Source organism: Dendrobium catenatum, unplaced genomic scaffold, assembly GCF_001605985.2.
Source record: "Dendrobium catenatum unplaced genomic scaffold, ASM160598v2 fragScaff_scaffold_716, whole genome shotgun sequence".
NCBI lineage: Eukaryota > Viridiplantae > Streptophyta > Magnoliopsida > Asparagales > Orchidaceae > Dendrobium > Dendrobium catenatum.
In genome coordinates, this window is record NW_021319178.1 from 6,647,252 (window position 1) to 6,666,339 (window position 19,088).

Sequence of the window (19,088 nt, forward strand, 5' to 3'; positions counted from 1 at the left end):
TCAGGCTAAGATTTCAAAATAACTTACTATTTTTTAAATCAACTTTTTAATACAAAAATTTTAAAAACTAGAAAAAAGCTTTACTAAAAAGTTGCCATAAAAAATAATAAAAATACTGCTGCAAACAAAACCAAAAATAACATCCCAAAGTCACCATATTTGTCACTCTTTTCATAAATTATTAATGGGTGCATAGCTAAGATATATTATTAATATTGCTTATACTTCAAAAGTGAAGGTGTGAATATTACTAATTGCTCTTTAACTCTGAAGCAGATCAATCAAATTTTTGGTGCTAGAAGCTACATAACTCAATAATCAGAGAACTCCATATCTTTAAAGAAGTATACAGAGACATATAAACATTTCATGTTTTTTTACATTGCAAATAATAACCAATAAATACCAAACGATTTCCACAAGCCTAACCATAAATAATGTACAAAAATTAGGGGGTTGGGCAAATGAAGTTACCATTGCTCAATGAACAAATCTTACTCCTTGATATCAACATTAGGGATTCCATGCTGTTTAAACCATTCTGGCATGTTAAATCTTTCGTGCAGTACAGGCCTGACATCCTTTTGGAGAGAGAGGCGCTTCAGAAGTGGAAGAATAACACCTAAAAGCTGATTGAAAGAAGGTTGAGGAAAGACAAGGCAAATGTGAGGAAAAATACATTGAAAGAACAATTATATTCTTGAGAATTTTGGCTTTTCAAGTTATTTTGACAAAATCAATAATGTGACAACATCTATTACACAAAAATATTTTGACCGTTAAAACATTTCTTATCAATAAGATGGTGTCACAACATTCAACTAGTCATTTCAACTAGCCAGATTTGGTAAGAAAATGACTTTGGTATGTAAATTGATATGAAGTTCTTATATGTAAGTAACCATTTCAAGTATGACTCAGAAATAAAATTGATGAAGTTGATTTATTTCAAAGTTTAATCTCTTTAAAATTTTGAAGGGAAAGCATCCAAATTCATTTTACCTATTTTACAAAAGTTTTACTTTATTGCAGCCAACGAAAAAAATAAGAAAAAATTTCTAAAAATTTGACAGCACTAGCTTGATACAGAAGAATTGCTCTGTTACCTGTTCATCATAAGGTTGTCCAGCAGAAAATGGAACACAGGGTATGCCATTTAATGGTTGAAGCAAGAAGCTGAATGGATTATTGTCAACAAGAACAATCCGACACAAATCTTTCGAAATGCTTAAAAGATCTTTAACATGTTCCCGATATTCCCTGATTCAAAATATTGAGGTGTGATTGGGTGAGTAAAAGGAATGATTGGAGTGTTGTTGCAAAATTTTGATCTTTAACTTCAATGGAAAACTTTGATGTAATCTAGTAAAATATAAAGCTATAAACTTACTCTGATGTTCCTACGACCATGTTACTGGACATTGTTAGAAAATAAAGCGTTTGTAAATCAAAAAATTAACTGCTACACAAGAAGGCAACCAATACAGCAAACTATCACTGTTCCATGAAAAAATTTGACGAGAAGTTAATGTCATGGCGAAGAAGCCAAAAATAATTAGCATTGCATATACATATAGTCCAACATGAAAATTAGAAATGAATAAATAAAGTAGGACACTGCAATCAAAATAATAAACTAGTTGAATAATAGCTTATTCAGATGACGTATAAGAAGAACAGAGTTCTATACATGCATAAAAGCCTTCACATGTATCTTAATAGGTAGTGGCCTGGTCGGGATGAATACACTCACCCTCAAGAAGAGATCCTAGGGTTGGTGCTGCAATCAGAGGCGGGTTCGGGCGTTGGGATCAGGTTTGGGTCGTACATGGAAGCGAGAGCACGAGTCTTGTGTGCGGGCTTGGTCGGATCGAAGGATTCAGGATGGAGGATCGACGGCTTCCTCAAGCAGAACAGAGCAGACAAGAGATGTAGGTCGTGCAATTGAGGGAGGTAAGGAAGTCGTTACATGTAGGCGGAACCAGTTGCTAGTGAGGACGGCAGAGTCGGACAGGGTCGGCGGGTACGGTCGTGCGGCAGAGAGAGGGCGTCTAGTTGGGCGCGACCCCCTTGCTTGCGTACAAAGAAGACTAGAGAGGGAGATCGTTGGGCTTCTACTTCCTTGCGTGGCTGAGAGTTTGAATGCCTTGGGTTCCTATGTGTGTGGACTGCTCGAATAGGGTAGGTAGGGCCTTTTGTGTAGTGAATCAGGCGGTTATGAGATCTTTTGTGAGTGGGAATGGTTATTGGATCCGCGAGGTAGTTAGGCAGACGTTTTGAGGTCAACAACTTGTTATAGCCACCACACTTCGAATTCCCACATATTATGATTGGAAATTCAACTTCAAGAATGAGGTTTGCTTGAATGCCATCTTTATTTCTATTAGGAAGAGTTCAAAATTAGATTGATTTTTTAAATGAATGAATTCACAAACAAGCCATGCCCAACACAAAACAAATTTGAATTAAGTCAAGCCTATATAAAATTGAGCAAGCTAGACCAAATTGAAATGTGTATTATACATGTATGAGTTGATTTATACTATATTTTTGTATATATTTAAATTTATACTAATGCATATATGCTTGTAGGGACCAATATATACATACATGCATATGCAGGGACAAAATTTAACTTAAAATATTAAAAAATAATCAAATTGGCTTAAATCAAACTCACGTCAAAAGAAATAGGCCGAATCAAGATCGAGTCAAGCGAGCATATATCTAATGCTAACTAATCTCAAAATTGGATAGATGGGACTCGATTTAATCTTGCACCAAGGTTATGACGATTAAAGATGGAATTATTCACATTCCCGAATAATAGCCTCCACCTTTAGGCCTTTTGTTGTCATCTCAGGTCTTTTGTTGTCATTGTGCCAAGATTCAATACTCGAACTGCCACCCAAATTAGTACCAACATAAATATATTGTGATGCTTAAGCTAACTGTCATTATTACATCAACAAGTGCTTAATCTAATTCTCACAACCACTATAGATTAAATCTCCTACGAGGTGTCATTATACTAATGCACCTAAAATTGATCAGATGGAACAAGTTTCTACACTCAAATTTTACCTATAATAATGTTTCATTATCTAAACCAGGCCCTGTGGTTTTCCTCTTCAAAATTTTCCATGCAAAAAAGAAAAGTTAAAAAAAAATCACCGCAACTCTTTTGACTATGTGTGCGCCCAAATTCTAGAGCTAAGAAGAACATAAATCTCTATTCTTTGAATTTACCTAAATTTCTTCGTACATATGCCCTTGAGATCACATGGAAGTTCTTTTATTGTTGATTCTGAAAAAAAAAAAAAACTTTTCTTCAACCAACAAAAACATTTTGAAGAAAATATGAATCCTCGTACACTTTGGAGGGATAAAATCAAATAAGTTATGCTCATTTTCTTTGGATCGCTACCCAAAAAGCCTATAGATTAACCTCAACCCAACCCCAAGTAAGCTTGTACAAGTCAAATTGAAGCTGTGCATGTTCGAAAAGATCAAATTTACGAGTTGAGCCGGTAAATGTCCAAGATTTCTCTCTTAAAACAAACTGCATTGCCGACAACTAAATCAATCGCATAAGATATCATTATCACCTCCCGTGCACAAAACTACTTTGCAGTGATTTTGCTATGGGATGACCCCACACCGCATGTAGCACCCACCATAAGTGGCATGAGGGATGCAGAATGAAAAAGGAGCAACAACAAGAATAATAATATCGAGCCTTTTATCCCACTACGTGGGTCGGCTAAATAATTTTTTTTTCATTGTGTCTTGTTAAGAGTCAAACTCTCATAAAAAGTCATTTCTAATACTTTCTAACCATGTCTTTTTAGGTCTACCACTACTTTTTTTAACATAGGATAAATCTAATACATCGACTCTCCTAATCGGCTCATCAAAAGATCGACGTTTTATGTGACCAAACCATCTAAAGACGACAGTCATTGGACCTATTATTTCGCATTCTGTCTCTAAGAGTAAAGTCACTCATCTGAGCATCCTCATCTGTAAAATACTAAACTTAATTTTATAATTCTCTTTTAATGGCCAACATTCTGTGTCATAAAGCATTGCAAGTCTCATCACTATCTTATAGAATCTTCCCTAAAGTTTGAGGCATATTTTTCTATCACACAATAGGCTAAATGCATTCCTCCACTTTAACCATCCAATTTAAATACTATTAATAATATCCACATCTATTTCACCACCACTTAGAACAATAGGCCCGATTTATCTAGAACGTGTACTATTTTTAATGACTTAATCATCCAAAGTCACAACCCCGACTGGATCTATTACTTCTAAAATTACACTCAATGTACTTGATTTTAGATCTATTCAAACAAAAACCTTAAACTCTAAGCTTGAGTTAAATAATTCAAGTTTTCCTTCAACTCCCCCTCTAGTCTTATCAATAAGAAGAATAACATCAATAAAAAACATAGGCTAGGGTACATCCTATTGCAAATTTCTACAAAGAACATCTATGACTAAAGAAAAAAAAAATATGAGCTTAAAGTTGATCTTTAATATAGTCTAATTGAAATAGAAAAATACATTGTCATACCACCTTGTGTTTGAACACAACAAGTTGGCATACATATAAAACAAAAAATTGAATAAGACTAAAACAAACAAGTGATAAATTGTGTGAAATAGAAATGAAATCCAAATATTTCAAGAGCAAAATAACATGAAATATAGGAATTGCATAAAAATATCCTACATTAAGTTAAACTCCAAATTCATTCTTTCTCAGTTCCCTACTCAATCACATTTAATTCTTTAAAAAACTGACAAAATTGGTAACTCAAAAATCATCTGCACTGTCATTACTGAGGGGGTCTTTATTTGAGTCGTCGTCATAACAAGTTGGTCTCTCTCCTACCTCATCCTATGGAACTCAATGCCTTTCAATTTGTTTCTTCAGCATTTATTTCAATCATCCTTCTCTTTTATAAATAATTGTCATCAACATAAAGATAGAATAATACTCCAAAATTTTTAGAGGAGGTGGTGGTGGTGTACGACTTTCAAATGATTCATGGTAGTGGCTATGATGGTGGTAGCTACGACAAAGGCGGTGAGTTGGAGGTCAAGGCAATTGAGAGGAAGTTGTTGCGGCTTGGGGGTGCATGACAGCATTATTTATTCGAGGCTTTTGTTTAGGATTTAGATACGTTTTAATAAAAAAATATATAAATCGGGTGAGGTATACACCTCACGCCAGTAAAGCAAGGCGCGTCTCAAGGTGGGCTTCAGCCACGCTGAAACACAAGCCTCATAAAAAAAGTTCAAAGCGTAAGCCTCGAAACAATTTTCACTGGAATTGCGCTAAGGCGGGCCTCAATGTGAGCCTCATATTGTGCAATTTTAAACAATGGTAACAACCCCTGCATACATATCCTTAATGACCTGAATATAAATATCAACTCCTTTCTTTTCTAGAACTCTTCAAAGCACTTCTCTTGGAACTTTGACATATGCTTTTTTTAAATCAATAAATATAATATGTAGATCCTTCTTATTCTCTCTATACTTATCCATCAACCCTCTAAATAAATGCATAGCTTCTATGGAAGACCTACTAGACATAATGAAAATTGGGTAGGCCTCACAACTTCTCTTATATATATATAACTCTCTTTAACAACATAAAGGGATGGGCAAGGAGGATGCTGTGAAGGAATATACATGGATGATCCCTCCCTCTTTTTCTTTCTGGTTTTATCTCATCGATCTCTCAAAACACTAACTCTTTTTGTAGCAAACATGTTTCTAGTCTTCCACGAAGAAGAGATGTATAATGATAGAAGGAAAAGTTTGAGACAAAAAAGTTGACCACCATAGTCATCTCCACTGCAACGCCCTCCATCATCATCATAACCAAGCTAACCTCCATCAAAATCATAGATGGCATGGCCAACATTGACATTTGTACTAGAATGACCTCCTAGGTCGTCTATACTCAATGGCCTCCAAAGAAGTATTGCTACAACAACCTCCATGATCATCTGTATTGTGTTGTCCTCAACTGATTTTGGTACATAGCCCATCTATCACACTTATCATTGCAACGACCTCCATTATTGTTTACACTAAGAGTGCCTTTAATGCAAGGGCCTTAATGGTCTTTATGGCATCAGCATTTGCCAACATCTTTGTTGTGCGGTCTTAATGATCATCTTTAGTGTAACCTCCATCATCTCCACAACAATAACATTCTTTGACATTTTTGTTGCACCAACCTCCATCATCATATTCAAGCCTACCCCCATCATTGCCTTTTAACCCTAGCATTGACCGACGTCCACTGTCGCCTCATTGTTAAAAAAAATAGATTGTGAGTAGCAATAAAAAATAATGCGGTATAAACATTTAAGCATCAGATGCAAAAAAAAATTAAGTTCAAGGAGATTGGCTAATCTATATCCATAGCCATACAAAAATGCTTTACTATAATAAAGATGGATATAGTGGAATTAGGTCACAATAAAAAAATAATCGATAATCAAATTATTAAAAAAAATCTTGATAGAGAAGATATCAAAGAAACTTAAGTATTATTCCCCATTTACAACGATAAATTGTTTTTGGCGGTAAATCTTGATAGAGAAAACATCAAAGAAAATTAAGTATTATTCCCCATTTACAACGAGAAATTGTTTTTGGCGGTAAATCTTGATAGAGAAAACATCAAAGAAAATTAAGTATTATTCCCCATTTACAACGATAAATTGTTTTTGGCACCTCCGAACTTGCCTACTACACTATAATGATTGTTTTCATCATCATCATTCTTGAACTAACATGCCACCATGCTTTCCCTAGATCAAGAAAGCACCATCATCACCTCCCTTGCTCTCTCCTTTGCTTCTCTCTCTTGGCCTCTATCTCTCAACCATTTTCCACTGGAGCATATTCAAACATATTTGCTAAATAAGACTATTAATATATTTATAGAGTTCTTAGTCAATCAAAATAATTGAATAAAGCCTTAAAATTAGGAACAAAATAACACATCCATGAGGACCAAGCAACAGTATAGGAACTGAGGCGTAGAAATAGGAATGCAGGGAAGTAACTCATTTGGCATAGATATTACCTATCAAGTAACAACACTTCATCTTTGTGGGCTCCGAAAATTCGGCCATGACCTCCGCCCGCTTAGCTTTTTAATTCGGGGGAGTTTTAACGGATTAAGTTCCGGGTAAATTTTGGAAGGCAGATGGATTTGTAGATAAGACACTACCCAGATATTTCGCTCTCATTATGCGAGGATTTTATGATCTGAGTTCTGGTTTCCTATAGGCACAAGCCCCTTTAGTTAATTACCCGTACCAATTATGAGAGAGAACTTTCGATTAAGGCTAGTCGTCAATCAGATACGTAGAATATACGTGTTATCTGGCATATAATAGCAGCATGGGCATAAGTATTTGACAAGTTCGGATGTTTGGAATTTGGGTTGGAAGATTTGATATTTAACATGAAAATTTCACCATTTTGCACTTAAAGCGGATGGTGGGGGAATGGATGATGGACCCGATCAAGATCCCAAGGTTCCGTCATCCCGGGCCATCATGGACCATGGTCTACTTAGTCAGAGGAGGTAGTCGACCCAACCTGACAGAAGGATCCTTATCAGCAGCCATGGGTTGCTTCGTCGAAGGGGACCTTGTACACTTGGGGTGAATATTTGTCTAAGGGGACGAATTTGAATCCACCTTAAGCTAACAGAGGACTTTGTGCCCTATCAATTATATCCTATTGATTCATATCTCAAGGATTTGATGCCACTAAGGAACGTATTGGCTCTGGCCATAACTGGTATTTCGTGGTGCCATTTGGCGGCAAAACCACTCGGTTAAGAGGGCCCCGAGTCATAACTGTTTATCCTACGGTGCCACTTGGCGGCAAAACCGCCGGTTAGAGGACACGTACCACGTCCTTATTGGCATAAGATTGTTTGAGAATAGATCCTAGTGATATTTTCGACTATGCATTAGCTCTATGTGAGTTGAAGTTATATTCGAATTTGTCCACCTCGGTAAACTATTACGGAGGATGGATGGATTTTGCTTTATGTGTTGATGGATTTGTTTCAATTTTAAATATTTTAGATTTTGGGATTTTTGGGATTTTGATATTTTGTGGGTATTTGAGTGGAGCTTGGAAGGCATTTGAATACTAGGAATTAACCCCTCCGGTTGATATTTTCATTCAACATGGCCATCATCGGGATGAAAGGGGTCATTTGAAAATATTTATATTTTGAACCTTGTCGACTCCGTCGAGTTATCGACAGAGGATCAGGTTTCGTAGGTTTTGTGCCTTTATTAGTGAATTCTCATTGTTATAGGCCTTCAAGGCCTAATATGAATGTATCAAGATAAATATAATGGTCGCAGCAACCGTATATTTATTTAATGGTTCGAACCCTGTCGAATCCTATTAATCCGTATAGAAGAACCGGGTTTGAACTTGAATTCACTTATCGACTCACACAGCATCTCTAGACGTTACGTGTATTTCTATAACACGCTCGCAGGGGTCCATGCGAGTGTTTGGGAACATTTTCTAATTATTTATTGAATCTTATCGACTCCATACCTGCTTAGGAGGATCGGGTTCAAATTTGCTGTCCCGCGCAGCATCCCCAGTCGTCACGTGTGTACCAATAACACGCTCGTTGGGGCCCATGCAGGTGTTTGAGGGCATTTTATAATTAAATCATGTCGACTTCTTTTTACCTACTTAGAAGGATCGGGTTCAAATTTGTTAACCCGCGCAGCATCCCTAGACGTCACGTGTGTACCAATAACACGCTCGTCGGGGCCCATGCAAGTTTTGTGATTATATTTACCCCTTGTGTACTTATATGTATACAAACTACGGTGCATGTGCGAGGGTATTTTGCAATATTTATAAACACCTTCTGTCCGCTTGTATGAATGTTGCAGATCCAGTGGCATTACGTAACAGCTTCTAAATTGAGTTGTTTGTTGCTCTGTACATGTAGACTGTTGTGCACTACTCGCTTTCTCCAAGTAGATTGTAGTGCACTAACGAATCTCCTGCTTTGGCTCATGGGAGCTCATATTTGCAGAAAGCCTTCTACTTAATGTTTATAGCAGATCATATGAATTTGTATCTGCCGCATTCTTTATGCATTTTGCTATGATCTTTGGCCCATACAGTATATCCATCATTACAACAGGTACGTAGGTAGATGTATTCCTTCATTGACTAAAGTTGACTACAGGATACTGCATTTACTGAAGTCTTTATGTATCTACCCATAAATGGCATGTAGTATGTACATCCATGTTTGTATAGAGATTATATATATTGTAGATCTTTTAATGCCACTCGTAAGCATTTGCATTTGCATTTGATGTGATTGTATTATATTTTGTTCTTGGATAGTAAATTGGATGCATAGGGATCTTCTATATTATCTTGTAGGAGCTCCTATACTTGCCAATATAATGCTCTTGCTTGTATGCAATATGCAACGTGTATTGTAGTTAGTTACATACTCTTCATGTTTCAGACATGAATATCCCCTTCACTTTCATCACTTACAATCTCAGATGCATTTGCTTATGTTTTGATGTTGACTGTAGAAATACCCTAGCGTTTGCTACATGCTTTTGCATATGCTTGTAGAACATATCACCAACTGCATTTTCATCATATTCGTTGCACCCTGATCTTTTAATTTGCAAGACATTTATACGATTACTTGTATGTTGACTTGTACTGACTGTGAGAGGGCCACACTTCAGCCTTAATTTGATATTTCATTTGTCTCGTATATCCTCTCGAATATTTCTTGTATGTTGGCGTTGACTGTGGAGTGTTGTAGTTGTTGTGTATCACCATCTGCACTAATTTCTTTTGTTTGCAATAAAGCAGTATGTCCGTTTAAGTGACTGAAACATGCATCATACTCAATCCTCGTCACTTATGAGTGCATTATCGTGCATATAAGGTGTAATGCTTGTTGGAGAGAAGATTGAATTTGGGGGATTGCAAGTGATGGGGACGTTATATCTTCTTGCATTACTACTATGAAGAATATAATAATCTCTAATTTTGTTGCTTTTGGAGCTGAATATATCCACCTATTCTTTGATGTGGGTCGTAGAGCACCACCAACACTTATTATACATCAGTCTTGTGTTGTAGAAGACTGATGCATTCATCTGTATTTTGACCAGTATTGAATGTAGGATCTTGTCATACCCATTGTCATCTGCTACACAGCTCGTAGACGTTTTCATTTGTTATAATTTCATCCACATTTTTGTTTGTGATCTTCCATATTCATAGTATTTCAATGATTGCTATTTTCCAATAGACTACATCGACCATGATCGCTTGTAAATAGGATCATTGTATGAATAAAGAGTCTTATACATTAGCTTGTAGGAGTTTATATGCTTTGCCAATGTATTACTCTTGTAACATGCAATATGCATTATAACTCATTACATACCCCACATTTTGGGTTCACGAGTATTCCCCTTATTTTTATTGCCTGCGATGTTGGGTTCTACTTGCAAATTCCTTGTCTTCAAAAAAAGGTTCAATGCATATGATAAGTTTGATATCATCTTTCATTTTCACTTTGATTGAAGTAGTCACTCTCAGTCTTCATTAGAGATTATTCCAGTCCGTACTTTTGTTGATTGTTCATCAAGTTCAAATCAAGTTTATGATCCAAACTTCTTCCCTAATTTGTAAATTTAAGCTATTATAATTTGATTCAAAGTCCTTGTTATTATCATTTAGAGTTTGTTCAAGTCTCTTGTATCACTTTCATGTTCAAGCTTCTTGTTGTTCAATTCGAGTCCTTGCTTGAGTTCGAGTATCAACTCAAGTCCAAGTCCAAGTTTATTTTTTTTTTTAAGTCCTTGTCTTTAGACAAAATTTTGGTAGCCTCCCGACGTTTCCCTTGTTTAAGGGAAAAAATCAAAAGGCAGCCTACCCGCCACGTTAAGAAAGACGTGCACGGTTGGTGTTGTGAGACACCGCGGGCGTAATTTTTTTTTATCATCCATCATGCCAAGAAAGGCATGCATGGGTCTTTAAAAGCAGATATTTGAAAAAGCAGTTCTTTCCCCGCGTACGGGTACTTATATTTTTGCCCCACTGTGCTAAGAAAAGCACACATAGGGATTGCCAGCTTCATTGTAAGCGCCACACCAAGTTTCCTCCCAACACGCTAAGAAAAGTGTGCATGGGTGGTCCCTTGGCGCACCACGAACACCGAAAACATGACTTAAAGGGGGGATTGCCCGCCTCGCCACAAGCACCGAAGCAAACTTCCTCCCACCGTGCTAGAAAAGCGCCCATAGATGGCTATTTGCCCTGTTGCAAGTGCCGAGAGCAGGTTCTCCCAAGTTTAGGAGGTTATATCTATATCTTGGCGACCGGCGGCGACGAAAAATGCATATAAATATATTTTTTTCATTTTTATTAATTAATTATAATTAATCATAATTAATTAATAATAATTAAAAGTGATTAAATATAATTAGTCATAATTAATCATAATTAATAATAATTAATTGTAATTAAAAATAATTAATAATGATTAATGACAATTAATCATGATCAATTATAATTAATTATAATTATTTATAATCATTTTAATTAGTTATAGTTAACTTTTATAATTAATTAAAAAGAATCGGGTTTAAACTAAATCCTGCTTAAATAATAGGATTTGAACTAAACCCTATTTAAATAATCATGATTTAAGCAGGATCTATTCAGGATTTGAAAAGGATTTTAGACTAAATCCTATTAAAACAGGATCTTGAGGCTCAGCGGATTCACTGGATTTGGCCGAATACCTTCGCAGAGGGTGAGCTCCTAGTTATTACTTCCGATCCAACAAGAGGTGTCGTGGAGGGGGAGATTGCGGCTGCTGGCGTCGGCTCAAGGAAGGGCCGACTAGGGGTTGAAGATCGAAGGAGGGATTCGGCCAAAGGCGACGTTGGCTAGGGCAAGGTATGGAACAAACCTTCTCCTCTCCCTCTCTCTCTCTCTCTTTCTCTGTGGAATGGAGGAATCGGGTAAGGCTTCGGCTGCCAAGCACGGGTAAGGGCTCAGGAAGGAGAAGTTTAGTCGGCTCCCTGAATTGGATCGGACAAAGCAGCGGAAGGAGATGATCAAGGCTTGGCCAGGCATCGAGATGTTCGGAGGTTGCGGCTTCAGGAAGATCGGACAAGGCAAAGGCTTCAGCTAGGTTGGGGTTTTCGCGTGGGAAGAGGAGCGAATGGGGTAGGAGTCTGCGGAGAAGAGTCTCGCATCAAGCCGCCAAAAATGAAGGCCTTTGTCTTCGTTTTATTGACAAGGGCGGTAATGGATCGAGGCTCTGTGAGGGATTTTTGGGAAGTGATGTAAACGGCGCCGCATGTACAGTATTTCAGCGGGATTTTCGCACAAGTTTGGCAAAATTTTAGGTACGATTTAAGCCTCTTTTTTTCTTTTTTTTTGCTGTGATATGGAGGTTAACAATCTTAACAAGCAAAGCAAAATTGGGGCTCCACATTAATAATCTCCTACCAGGAAACAACATTTTTTAGTAACTTGTAGAAATTGACTTAGTGCAATACCTCCTAATTATCTTCAGAGGTTCAGAAATCTGCAAAGCCTTATCTAATTCTTTCAATTGTTCCCATTTTTTACTTATAAAACTATAAATTTTAATAAAAAAATTTCAAAATTTTTTTTTTTTTTTTTTTTTTTTTTTTTGTTCAATGATAAGAAACTCATTTCTAATAGACCTAAGATAACATTAGTACTAAGCTAAATATAATTTGTCATAGAATGGAATATTACATTCTGATCAAGATGTGTAACACTTTAATAAGCAGAAAAAACATTGTCACTCAATTCATTTAATCTCCCAAAAAATTTATCGAACCATTTCATAGCCAATGTTAGTAGTTGCAAGAAATTTTGCCTCTATGGTAAATAAGGAACTTTTTTTTACTATGACACCAAATCTGTAGCAATAACACTAAAGGTATAGGTATATCCTGTCATACTTAGGCATTTAAATTATAACTCATACGACATCAACAAATTCCTATAATTTAATGCCACATTTCTCAAATATCAATGATGAATTAGTAGCAACATTCAATCAAAACAAAAACCACTTCATGGACTTTTAGGGGCTGTTTAGTTGCCAAAGAAATGCAAAGTACATAAAGGAATACAACAACAACAAAAACAACATCATCAAGCCTTTATCCCACTATGTGGGGTCAACTACATGAATCATTTTTCTCCATTGTGTCCTATTAAAAGTCAAATTCTCGTTTAAATCTAATAAAGAAAGGTCATTCCTAATATTTTCTAACCAAGACTTTTTAGGTCTAACTCTAGCTTTCTTAACATAAGTCAAATCTAATACCTCTACTCTCCTAACCAGACCATCGGAAGGACGACATTTTATGTGGCAGAATCATCTAAGGCGCCTCTCTCTAATCTTATCTTCGACTGGAGCTACTCCAACCTTTTTACGTATATGCTCATTTCGTATCCTATCTCTAAGGGTAAAGCCACTCATCCACCTGAGCATCCTCATCTCTGCCACACTTAACTTAATATTATGCTTCTCTTTTAATGGCTAACATTCGGCACCATAAAGCATTGCAGGCCTCACCACCATCTTATAGAATTTTCCCTTAAGTTTGAGGGGTACTTTTCTATCACACAACAAGCCCAATGCATTCCTCCACTTTAACCATCTAACTTGAATTCTACTGATAATATCCCCATCTATTTCACCATCACTTTGAACAATGGATCCAAGATATCTAAAACGTATACTCTTATTAATGACTTGATCGCCCAAAGTCACAATCCCCTCACTATGTCTATTACTACTAAAATTTCACTCTATATATTTCGTTTTAGATCTACTCAAGCGAAAACCTTTAGACTCTAAGGTTGACCTCCATAATTCAAGTTTACCTTCAACTTCCTCTCTAGTCTTATCAACAAGAAGAATATCATCAGCAAAAAGCATATACCAAGGTACATCCTCTTGCAAATGTTTAGTGAGAACATCCATGACTAAAGCAAAAGGATATGGGCTTAAGGTTGATTCTTGATGTAACCCAACCGAAATAGGGAAATACTAGGTCAAACCACCTTGTGTTTGAACACAAGTAACAGCTCCTGCATACATATCTTTAATGATTTGAATATAAGAGTTCAAGGAATACAATGAATTTGAAATATATTTTAGTTGTTTGGTTCATTATAAAACAAATTCAGAACATTATTTTTTGTGATTAATTTGAAATAAAATGAATGCAGTGCAAAGCTCGACGATAGTGGTGGGCGATGTGGCTGACGAGTGTGGCAGTGGTTGGCAATGCCTGGCAACAATTGATAGTCGTGGATGATGGAGATATGCGGCCAGTGGTGATGACTATACTGTCAATGGTAGTTGTGAGTGGCAAACAATGTTAGGTGGGGGTGGGGATAGATGGCTATGGATGGAGGCAATAGTGAAGGCCTGCAATGTATACATAGCTTGACAAAATCAACGAACTTTTGGGTACATCACAAAGACCTATGGTGTGAGTTTAGAATTAATTAAAACTTTACCCTGCACTCCTCTTGCTTCAAATAAAACACTAATATTTTTAAAGCCCATATATTTGAATTGCTTTACACCTTTTTTACAAATAAAACAAATCCTTAATGTTCCCTCTTTGGATTTGACATATCATAATTCACTGCATGAACTATATTAAGTCTTCTGCACAAATCATACATTAGTGAACAAATTATCGAGCATAATGAACTTGACTATATATATATAACTCATTATTTTTATACCATTAGAGAAGGGGTGTTTACAAATTTCATCTTTAGCATATTAAATATGCTTAATACCTTATTAATATAATCTTCTTAATACAACTTCAACATATTAGTTAATCAATCATGAGTAGTTCTCATCCCAAGCTTTTCTTCCCCTCTCCCAAGACCTTCATATCAAATTACTTCGACAAATATTACTTTAGTTTCTTAGTCTCATTAACACATGCTCCTATAAATTTGAAACTTGCATGTCATCTACATATAAGAGCAATATTAAACAAGACTTATTAGCTTCTTTGATGTAGAAACAATGATATACAATAAATCTCGCAAAGCAATTGAATGCATGAACCCATTAAATTTATAATACTATTGTTGAGGAGCCTACTTTAAACCATGTAAGTTTTATTTGATTTTCATACAAGAATTTCTTTTCTAGGGACTTCAAAGCCATCAAGTTGCATCATGTATATATCCTCCCCCAAATTACAATAAAGAAAAGCCAACTTAACATATGATTAATCAAGCTACAAATAATCTGAAGTTACTATAAGCAATATCAATCTAATAGTTAATTTGATAAGAGAAAAAAATATCATTAAATTTACTATATTCCTTTTGCTAAAATCTTTTTACCAAAAACATTGCTTAGTACTTCTTATTGCTTTGTGCTTTTCTTTGACCTTCAAAATCTTTTTTTTTTTTTTGGCAGTACACTTCTATCCTTTAGTAGTTAGGTTGATGTCCTAGCGACATATTTATATTAGAAAATATATCTTCTCTTTCATTACTACCTCCCATTTAATAAATTCTTTAATGACAACTTCAGAAACTAAAGCCTCTAGCATCAGATAATGTAAAGTAGGAGAATATCAATAAGCTAACATAAACTTTCTCTTAAAATTTCTCAGTTGTTTTACAAGAGTGCTTATATCCGATTACTTCTCAACATCCTTAGGAACTACCTGACCAATTTCTTCTACTTCATCTTCAGAAATTTCCTCAAACTTAACCTATTCTCTTAAGGAGGTCTGCTTCTTAATATTTAGATGTGTCTTTATACAATATGATAGTTTCATCAAATATAATATTCCTAATAATCTAGGGGCTAAAATTATCAACTCCAAGTCCGTTGAAATAATATTTTATAAATTGTAATATTCATTTCTCTACAAATATATAACAAATAAACATAAGATGTACAACTAAAAAATTTTAAATGAGGAAATTTTTTACCTGCCAACCAAATTAGACTTCTTTAGATAATTTCTAGCATAAAGAAATGCTTATGACATTCACTAAAAAGTCAAACGCAATCCTCTTTAAAACCTCATGCTTCTAACTCTTACATTTAAAGTTTTATCATGCGCTTGATAATCCCATTCTAATATCAAGTTCCTAGAATTATCCTCTATATTCATATTCCAATAGCTGTGGAAAATTCCTTGAACTCCGTAGTGTCATTCTCTCCTCAATTATCTAATATTAGAAACTCTTTGCCCCAGACTCGTTCTCCACTAAACTTTTGTATCTTCAAAATGAAGAATAAATATAAACTGTTACGGTGGAGTTATTGAAGAAGGTTTTCTCATAAAGAGAGCCATAAAAAATGCTACTGGAGATGGCCCACAAACAATAGTGTCTACAGACTTTAATTTTAAGTTTAACTTCCCTTAAGGCCATCGAAAAAACTAGCTTTTCTCTACCTTCCAAGTATAAAATTCATGCATAATCCAAAAGTTTCAAATTTGAAAATCTTCTTTAGAATGTTAAATGTCCATTCATTTCTCATTCATAAGTACTAGCGCTGTAGCGCCTTGAATGCTATATGGATAAATCAATATTTCAATATGTTGTCAACCCATTGTTCTAATGTTCAAATAAATGTCCCATTTTTATTACCACATCTCGCCCTAATAACACTTTGCATATCTTCCAAGTAAGAGCATTAAAAGGTAAATTATATGCTTCTTCATCAAGCTGCCTTATAGATATATAGATTCCGCTTCATTCTTAGAATGTCTTGCCTTGTAAAGCTTCTATATAGTTATATTGCCAATTCTGATTTAAATATCACCAACACCCACAATGTTTTAGGTCCAATCAAAAAAGAGATATACTTTCCCATATTTTTTTTGCATAATAACTAGAAATGGGCAATTTATTGAAGAAAAGTTAAAATATCTTGGATTTAGTCTCCAATATTCCATAGGACTATCAATACTGTGCTTCAATACATTCTAACTTTTTTCTATGATAGTATTCACCGAATCTTCATTTTGGTAAACATTTTATCAACTTTCTTTTGTATGCGATTCCTTTTCATGTGCCGTGCCCTGTCTTTCAACACTGCAAGCATATGTCGATATTACCTTTGTACAACCTCTTCTTTGATTGTATTGTCAGCATCTTTGAAATTTGAACCGAGTGTACCCCCTTTATAATTCTACAATCTTCGATATTTTAAGCAAAAGAAAAATATCTTTCATCCAAGTCTCTATCACCATAAGTCCTAACTCAAAATTAAACTCAGAAAATTACTGAACTTCAGCTTCAAAATACACTAGCTTTCCAAAAGTGACACCAATAGGCACAAGGTACGAACTTCATCATTAAAGTTAATACAACCCAAAGTCAATGACTTGCGATCAAACACAATTCATTGATTGTTTTATAGCAAAAGCATCTTCTGCCATCCTCATATTTAAGAATTCTTATAAGAAATACTATATTCATAATTGATAGCTCTCACACACATTTGAAAAAGCTTTCATTTCTTCAGTTGTTGTCATCTCATGCAATGTCTTGAAGGTAATATTACCTATAAGTGATAAGTGAACAGCTCTCAACACTATCCATCCAAAAGATGCTTGGCATAGCAAAATTTTGTTGTCCGCAACAAGTATTAGTATTAAGTGAAAAACAGCAAGATTTTATTTGTGATTTGAAGTTGAATTTAAAGGAACATAATAAATGCCTTCCTTATTATATTTTGAGTATGAAAGAAAATTAACAAATCATTCTTCATAGTGGATATCTTCCTGAGTATGATCAAAAAAAGAAATTCTCATTATACAAGGTTTCAGATATTATACTATATTATCCAATGCTCACAAGCTAGGCGTTAGAGCACATGTTTAATTTTTTAAGATCTGAAAGGCCCACATTTTCATGCCACCGTATAAATTACAGCTCTAAATTGAATTGACAGGTCTAGATTGCATGTTAAGCATGTCTTCACCTCAAAATTAAGATCATAAGTACTTGTACTATATAATCCTCACAAGCTTAAGATCTAAGCAGGCAAAAATAACTACTGCTAAGCTTATAAATTTGGCCAAAAATAACACTGCCAAATAGGTGTTCTTTTGTACGTATGTTCAGTTAGAAATGTAGGTCAAAAGAATATGACGGTAACAAAATTTGGACTCGGAGTACAGATCATAAAATTATATAGAGGACACGTTTAAGTCAAAAACTTTGGTTCAGTAATTACTGTTTAACAAAAGTAGTTACTATAAATGGCATCCTTTAAACTGCTATTGAGATGGATCAAGGTCAAATAACATAGATGAAGAACTCTTTCTTCTTTAAAGTAACTTGCATGAAAATCTCTATTCAATGCACGTCATGAAGAAAGGGTTCATGTACGCAGACTGAGAGGTTATGTCCATGAATTAGAAGATGCTTTATTCTCTCTTTTTAATGAATGTCTGAAAGGGATCTCATATACGCAAACTTAGTCCTGAATTTTTAAAGAGGTTTGTGTCCCTGAATTAGAAGATATTTATGCTCAAACACGGATGTTTTAAAATGCAGCTTGAAACCTTGAAGCGCTTATTAAAATTTTTTTTTAATCTTCTTTTACCAATTTAATGATAAAAAATAATACAAGTCATTGGCCTGCAAACCACACAAGCAATTGCCCATGTTTGTCAGACTGGAAAGTCATACCCAGCCATAGAAAAGGAGCATAAATTTTTCGTTCAAAAGCTCTAGAAATACCATTAAGAAAGGAACCTTCGTCATTTTTCTTTTTTTTTTTCAATGAGGGTTGCTTTGATTGCATCCATAACAGCCAGCGCATGCATCCAAATTATATCAGATATCACAAAACAAGGAATAAATTAAACTATTCCATGGAAGCACTGGATAATTGAAGAAATATTACAGAAACAATAGTAGGCAACCAGCTCCATAAATCG

The 19,088-nt window shown here is 35.2% G+C and overlaps 1 protein-coding gene across 1 annotated transcript in view; it reads right to left on the reverse strand.

Moving 5' to 3' along the window:
* Positions 1–241: 241 nt before the first annotated feature.
* LOC110109606 (carboxy-terminal domain RNA polymerase II polypeptide A small phosphatase 1) overlaps positions 242–19,088 on the reverse strand; it is a 39,123-nt gene continuing 20,276 nt past the window's right edge. The window contains exons 5-6 of the mRNA XM_020840760.2: positions 1,107–1,260; positions 242–629 (exon numbers count right to left, since the gene is read on the reverse strand). Coding sequence (XP_020696419.1) covers positions 495–629; positions 1,107–1,260 — 289 coding nt within the window. The 3' untranslated portion in view covers positions 242–494. The remainder of the gene's footprint in view (positions 630–1,106; positions 1,261–19,088) is intronic.